General features: G+C 36.8%; 1 protein-coding gene and 1 non-coding gene across 2 annotated transcripts; one reads left to right on the plus strand and one right to left on the minus strand.

Annotated features, from left to right (window-relative positions):
- Nucleotides 1–2063: 2063 nt before the first annotated feature.
- On the minus strand, nt 2064–2170 carry LOC128040712 (small nucleolar RNA R71). Its single transcript, XR_008195518.1, has one exon. It is a non-coding gene; the product is annotated as a small nucleolar RNA R71 (small nucleolar RNA).
- A 1100-nt stretch (nt 2171–3270) lies between these two features.
- LOC105778985 (uncharacterized) lies at nt 3271–4182 on the plus strand. Its single transcript, XM_012602739.1, has 2 exons — nt 3271–3706; nt 3839–4182. The coding sequence occupies exons 1-2, from the start codon at nt 3271–3273 to the stop codon at nt 4180–4182; spliced, it is 780 nt and encodes a 259-aa protein (XP_012458193.1).
- The last annotated feature ends 3355 nt before the right edge of the window (nt 4183–7537 follow it).

Genomic DNA, 7537 nt, shown 5'->3' on the forward strand with positions numbered 1-7537 from the left:
AATATTAGGTGTTTTTAATTGCTTATGGAAGGGCTGTGTTTTGTAGTATTGGCAGGTGCAAGATGAGGAACAAGAAATAAATGAGTGAACTTTTTCCAAGGCAAAACAGTGGTCAGATTGCCAGCTAGTATGCCGTGGCAATGCCGGAAAGGTGTCCAGTCAGCATTCAACGCATATAAGTTTCAGCCCAACTCTACTTGTACCAGATAAATCTACCTAAAAAAAAGGAGAAGATAACACTTAGGGCTATTGGAATTATTTTTGAAAGAAAAAAAAACAAAGTAATTTAAAAAGAAGAAAAGGAGGAAACCCTAGGGCACGGAACTACGGGTAGGGATCCTTAGGCAAATTAGAAGGTAGCGACTAAATAGAGACAGAAAGAGGGAAGATGCAGGCAACCCTTTTCAGCCACCTTAGGACATTACACAACTGGAGTGTGGATTGGGAAGCGAACGCTGTCTTTCCGACATTCTTCCATTATTCAAAATCTGTTCCTTCGTGAATTATAGTGATGAAAATGATGTTGGAGCTGAATTTATTTGCCAACCTATAAGTTAAATCCCATAAGGTTGGGATTAATTTGATGAAACTTTAATTGTCTTTAATTATATAAATCTAAGTTATTTTATTATTTCATTCAATTATTTTATTCGTTACAATGTATGTGAGCAATCCCTAGAGATAGTCGACTGTGCAGCATACCCTTAAATTTAACTAAATTCTAAAAAAGGTTGGATTAGTTAGACCTTATTTGAATGATATGAGCAAGTATTCGATAGATACTTGTAGTAGACTCTAGATATAGAGCAGTGATCATACAGAAGGTAACAATGCAGGGTACCATATTAAAGTCCTGTAGACACAGGTAAGGTAACTTGAGGTTTTTGCTCTTGAAAGAGGCAAGCCACTTAAGAACTCTTTTGAGCAGTATGTTAAGTATGATTTTGCTGAGGCATTGCTGATAGAAAAAGTAGATTCTTAGTAATCTCGACCTTCCCACTCAACATCGCATAACCCTTACCTTTACCGTAGTAGCTTTGCCATAGCATTATTATTCGTTTATTCATTCGTTACGTATTATTCACGTAGTTATTCTCATTAGTGCCATTACATTTCTGCTCTTGTTTTGCCATAGCATTTCCAAGTATCCATTCATTCCACATATTGCATACATCATTATCCCTATTAATTGCCACTATATACTTACCATAGCTTTACCATAGCACTAATCACATTTTATTATAATAAGTTGACCACTGCAGTGCTTCAATCCGATCCTCGTGGGAATGATACTCACTCATCACTTTATTACTTGATTCAACGTGTATACTCGCACAAATCACATATTATATTCACACGCGACAAGTTTTTGTGTCGTTGCCGTGGACCGACAATTTGGTGTAATTTGGTTTAGTTATTTTAAATATTTTTATTAGTTTTATTTAACTTAGTTATATTTAATCTCTATAGGTTTGCCATCAGTGCATGAGAAGAGACATTTCTGCTAACCCAGAATTTACGAAGAAGGCGGAAAGAACTTTAAAAAATGGCTAGGAACAGAAATGGTCTTGGTCTCCATGATAATCTGAATGGTCAAATACTAATCCTCCTGTTCGAAGGGTGATACTAGGTATGAATGATAATTTGACTGGTTAGGGCACTGATTCGAATGTCTGTGGGTTGATAGATGACTGAGATAGGCCAATCCGAGAACATGTTGTGTCAATTTTGGATGATTTAAATCCAGGGATAGTCAGACCAACCATAAAAGCTCAGCAGTTTGAACTGAAACTGCTAATGTTTCAGATGTTACAAATGGTAGGACAATTTGGTGGATTACCTATTGAAGATCCAAGACTACATTTAATACTTTTCTAGAGGTTTGTGACTCATTTAGACAACAGGGTGTTCCTAAAGACGCTCTGTGACTTAAACTATTTCCATATTCTTTAAGAGATCATGCCAGAGCATGGCTAAATAATTTGTCATCGGGGATAGTGACATCCTGGAATGATCTTTGCTAGAGGTTTTTGCTAGGGTATAATCCACTGAATATGAATGCCAAGCTTAGAAATGACATCATGTCTTTTTGGTAGTTAGAGGATGAAACATTCTATGAAGCTTGGGAACGATTTAAGGATTTAATTTGAAAATGGCCAATGCATGGATTTTAGCACTGGACTCAAATAGAAATATTCTATAATGGGTTGAATACACATATGAGAATGGTAGTTGATGCATTTGCCAATGGTACATTACTAGATAAATCTTACAACGAAAGATATGAGATTTTGGAAAAGATTGCCAACAACGACTATCAATATCCTACCACAAGAGTTGGGACGTACAAGAGAGCTCTGGTACCAAGCAACTCGACGCAATTACTTCGTTGACAGCTTAGGTATCTTCTTTAGCTAACATGATTAAAACAATGAAAAATCCAATTGCAGTCCAGGAGATGAAATCAGTCAAGCTGTCATGCGTTTATTGTGGCAAAGATCATGTGTTTGATGAATGCCTATCAAACCCAACATCAGTATACTACACTAGTAATTTTAACTAGAAAATAACACCTATTCCAACATGTACAATCCAGGGTAGAAACAATATCCAAATTTGAGTTAGAATAATCAAGGTGTGGGGAGTTTACACAATGTTGCAAGATAAAATATCCATAATGCACTGCCAGATTATAATCATCTTATTCCGAGGCAAAATGCTCAACAAGGTCAGGTATCATCTTCTAATTATATTGAATATTTGTGGAAGGAGTATATGGCCAAAAATGATGCTGTGAATTAGAGTCAAGCTGTGTCTCTTCGAGCTCTTAAAAATAAAGTGGGGTAAATAGCGAACACTCTAAAGTCAAGGCCACAAGGAGCATTGCCAAGTGATACTAAAAATTTGAGAACCGAAGGGAAGGAACAGTGCAATGCCATCACTCTTAGAAGTGGGACTTAGTTGGATGGAGTTGTTTAGGATGTCATGGCAGAAGAAAACAAATCCAGCCATAATCAAGAAAGGATCTTAGAACCTACTGACTGATAGGCAACACCTGAAAATGGTACACAGAGAAATGTTGTGACAAAATTAAATCATGTTGCTAACAAAAATGCCACAACAAAATAGTATCAGCAACCTGAAGGACGACCACCTTTACCTTTTCCTCAGCGATTTCACAATTCCAAGCAAGACATTTAGTTTAAAAGGTTTTTAGATGTTTTGAAGCAATTCCATATCAACATACTGTTGGTAGAACCTTTGGAGCAAATGCCCAATTATGTGAAATTTATGAAAGACATATTGTCAAAGAAGCGTAGATTAGGAGAATTTGAGGCTGTTGCTCTCACTGAAGGGTGCACAACAATATTGATGAATAAATTACCTCCAAAGCGAAAGGGTCCAATGAGTTTCACTATCTCGTGTTCCATTGGAAATCATTATGTTGGTAAGGCTTTATGTGACTTAGGAGCAAGTATAGATCTAATGCTTATGTCTATTTATAGGAATCTAGGAATTGGGAAAACAAGACTTACTATGGTGACTTTACAATTAGCTGATCGGTCCTACGCCCATCTGAAAGGTAAAATTGAGGATGTACTTGTAAGAGTGGATAAATTTATCTTTCCTGTTGATTTTCTTGTTCTAGAATTTGAAGCTGATCAAAATGTGCCAATTATCCATGGAAGACCTTTTCTTGCTACAGGTTGAACCCTAATTGATGTACAGAAAGGTGAACTGACCATAAGGGTAAATGATCAACAGGTTACTTTTAATGTTTTTGGTGCTTTGAAATGTAGAGAAAAAAATGAAGAATGCCACATTATTGGTTTGATAGAAACGAAAGTGGAGGAGGAATTCAACAGAATTTGCCACAATAATTCTGATAATAACAAAGAGTTATTAGAAAGGATTGATGAAGTACGTTTCAAAGAACTCGGTGAATTCATGGAAGCCAAACAGACATTGGAGAGACCAGGGAAAAAGTTTGACTCTTTGGATTTATCAAGTCATTCATTCAGGCCTCCTAGACCTTCTGTAGAGGAACCTCCTACATTGGAGTTGAAACCTTTGCCACAACATTTAAAATATGAATACTTGGGAGATAACAGTACCTTACCGATTTTGATTTCTGCGAAATTGACATTCGAACAAGAAGTCAATTTGCTGGAAGTCCTGTGACGATTTAAGAAGGCGTTAAGATGGACCCTTACTGATATAAAGGGGATCAGTCCTATGTTTTGTTTGCATAAAATCTTGTTAGAGGATTGCCACAACAAGTATATTAAGTAGTAGAGAAGATATAATCCGATAATGAAAGAAGTTTTCAAGAAAGAGATTATCAAGTGGCTTAACGTAGACTTTATTTGCCCAATCTCAAACAGCTCATGAGTAGGCCCTGTATAATGTGTCCCCAAGAAAGGAGGTGTTACAGTAGTTAGCAATGACAATAATGAGCTCATACCAACTCTCGTGATCACAGGATAGAGAGTGTCCATGGATTATCAGAAGGTTAACAAGGCAATTAGGAAGGACCATTTCCCCTTACTGTTTATTGATAAAATGTTGAACACGTTAGCTGGGAAAGCTTTCTACTATTTCTTGGATGATTATTTAGGGTATAATCAGATTACCATAGCTCCCAATGACCAAGAAAAGACAACTTTCAAGTGTCCATATAGTACTTTTGCATTTAGACGGATTTCGTTTGGATTATGTAATGCTTCGAAAAGTTTTCAATGTTGTATGATGACCACATTCTAGGATATAGTGGAGAACTTCCTTGAAGTTTTCATGGATGATTTGTCTGTATTTAGCAACGATTTTGAAGGTTGTTTGAAAATTTTAGAATTGGTTTTGTGCTGCTGTGAAGAGACAAATCTTTTCTTAAACTGGGAAAAATGCAACTTCATAGTTCGTGAAGGAATTGTCTTAGTGCATAGGATATCACAACGAGGAATTGAAGTAGATAGAGCAAAATTGAAGTAATAGAGAAATTGCCAATTCCCACCAGCGTCAAGGGTGTTTGAAGTTTTCTAGGTCATGCATGATGTTATAGAAGATTCATTATGGATTTCTTAAAGTTATCTAAACCCTTGTGTACACTGCTTGGGTACTTTTGAGGAATTAAAGAAAAGACTAGTAGCAGCATCAATTGTAGTAGCTCTAGAATGGACCTTGCCATTCGAACTCATGTGCGATGCCATTGATTATGCCGTGGGAGCAGTGTTGGGGAAGAAGAGAGACAAAATACTATGTGCAATATATTATGCTAGCAAGACTCTGACGGATGCATAGCTTAATTATACCACCACAAAAAAAGAGCTATTAGTTGTGGTGTTCGCGTTCAAAAAATTTCGCCTTATCTAGTGGATACCAAGGTCACAGTTTACACAGATCATTCTGCTATTTAGTACTTGGTGCCTAAGAAAGATGCCAAGCCGAGGTTGATTAGGTGGGTATTGTTATTACAAGAGTTTGAATTGGAAATTTGGGATCAAAAGGGGACTGAAAACCAAGTGGCTGATCATTTTTCAAGGTTAGAATTGGGTAATGTAGATGGCATTAATAACTTTATTAAAGAAGATTTTGCAACTGAACAATTGCTATTTGCCACGACATTATCCTGGTACGTATATATAGAGAATTTCTTAGTGAGGGGTGTGATGCCGCCTGATTTAAACACCCACAAAAGGTAAAAATTTCTTCATGATGCTGAGCACTGTTAATGGGATGAACCCTTCTTATTTAAACATTGTGCCAATCAAATCATTCATAAGTGTCCCTGATGATGAAATGCACAGTATTTTAGAGCATTTTCATTTAGCTCATTATGGAGGACATTTTGGAGGAATGAGAACCACTACTAAAGTACTTCATTCGGGATTCTATTGGCCAAATTTGTTTAAAGATGTTCATGAATTCTGTCAATCGTGTGATCATTGTCAGAGAATGAGGAATCTATCTAGGAGACATGAAATCTCGCTGGTCAGGTCCTTTTGAAGTAGTTCAAGTATTTTCACATGGAGTTGTTGATATCAAATACATGAAAACGGGTGTTACATTCAAAGTTACTGGACAACGCTTGAAGCACTACTGGGGTGCTCATATGGAGCGTGACAAGCAGAGCATCGACCTTCAAACTGCTTGAGTTAGAAATTTTAGATTTTATTTTATTTATTTGCTTTACTTTACTTTACTTTTATTGTTTTTAGTTATTTTTGTTCGTTGGTTATGTGCGAAATTTTTATTTCATTTCTGATTCTTTTACATTAGTGCAACTTTTCAATGGTAGGATAAAAGACCAAACTTCTTAGTATGTACTAGGAGGATGAGTGCTGTGGCATTACAGATGAGTATTCTGCCATGACAAATTGGGTGATAAGGTGTTAAATTATCAAGGGTTGACTGGGTTGAAAAGTCCAAAGGAGAGTCCTTGAGCAGATTAACCTAATAAATTTTTTTGGGAGCCTTAGAAGTCAGCCTATATTGTAGGGCTAGGTCATTTTCTTTTATTTTTCCCTAAGGATTTCTTTCTTTTCTTCTCGCCACGTCACATACTTCCCTAGCACGTTTCTTTTTCCCTAAAACTGTCATTATTAACCCCCCTTATTTCTCTCTCTTCAATTGTTCATGTTTTACGTTTCTTATAAAGCTCTACCTTTACGGTTTCTTTAACTTCAACCTCTTCTTCATTTTCTTTACACTGCATCTCTCAAATATTTCTCTTTTTTCTTTCTTAATGGCTCGAGCCAAATATGCTTCTAAAACCGTAGAGTCATCGTGCACTGGCGCTTCTCAACCAAAGACATTCTTCAACTCTGCTACAACTACAAGGTACTCAAATAACATTTTAAAGTGTCCCTTTTGTTTTGAGCAAAGATTTTTATTTAAGGATGAACCTTATATGGGGTATGACTAGTCTGTTTCGTCGATAGTAGAACAACATGGGTGGGGCATTTTCTGCTTGCACCCAAGGGATGTTTTGGGTAGAGTAGTTAGGGAGTTCTATACCCGTGTGAACTCCCCTGATTCTCTTTTCATCTATGTGAGGGGGGCACCTTTTCACCATTTGATGAGGACCATATAAATGCCCAGTTTAGCCTTAAAGAGGTACAAGATACCGAGTTGGTGGATAACATTACAGCTGAGGTTTTAACACAAGTTTTGAAGGATTTATGTGTTGAGGGCACACAATGGATTGTCTCTAGTAAGGATTGCTACACTGTTGAAAGGGCTCCCTTGAAATCGATTGGGAAAGTGTGGTATCATTTCTTGAAAAGTTGACTTATGCCATCCACGCACAATACCACCATTTCCAAGGAAAGGATGTTGTTGTTGCATTCTATTATAAAAGGAAGAACGATTAACATGTGACATATCATTTTTCAGGAAGTCCATCGTTGTGCTAAGAAGAATGTCGGAAGTTTAAATTTTCCTTCTCTTATTATTGCATTATGCAAGACTGCTAATGTTCCTCTTACTGATGCTGAGGATATTACCCCTAATAAGGGTGGACTAACATAGGCAATTTTTG

The sequence above is a fragment of the Gossypium raimondii genome, chromosome 4 (genome assembly GCF_025698545.1).
Source record: "Gossypium raimondii isolate GPD5lz chromosome 4, ASM2569854v1, whole genome shotgun sequence".
NCBI classification, from domain to species: domain Eukaryota; kingdom Viridiplantae; phylum Streptophyta; class Magnoliopsida; order Malvales; family Malvaceae; genus Gossypium; species Gossypium raimondii.

What these genes read in the sequence shown, in the direction of transcription:
- LOC105778985 (XM_012602739.1), top strand. Translation starts at nt 3,271, where the DNA reads ATGCCCAATTATGTGAAATTTATGAAAGACATATTGTCAAAGAAGCGT. An exon ending in AAGACCTTTTCTTGCTACAG is followed by an intron (nt 3,707 to 3,838) that starts GTTGAACCCTAA and finishes TTGGTTTGATAG; the next exon opens with AAACGAAAGTGGAGGAGGAA.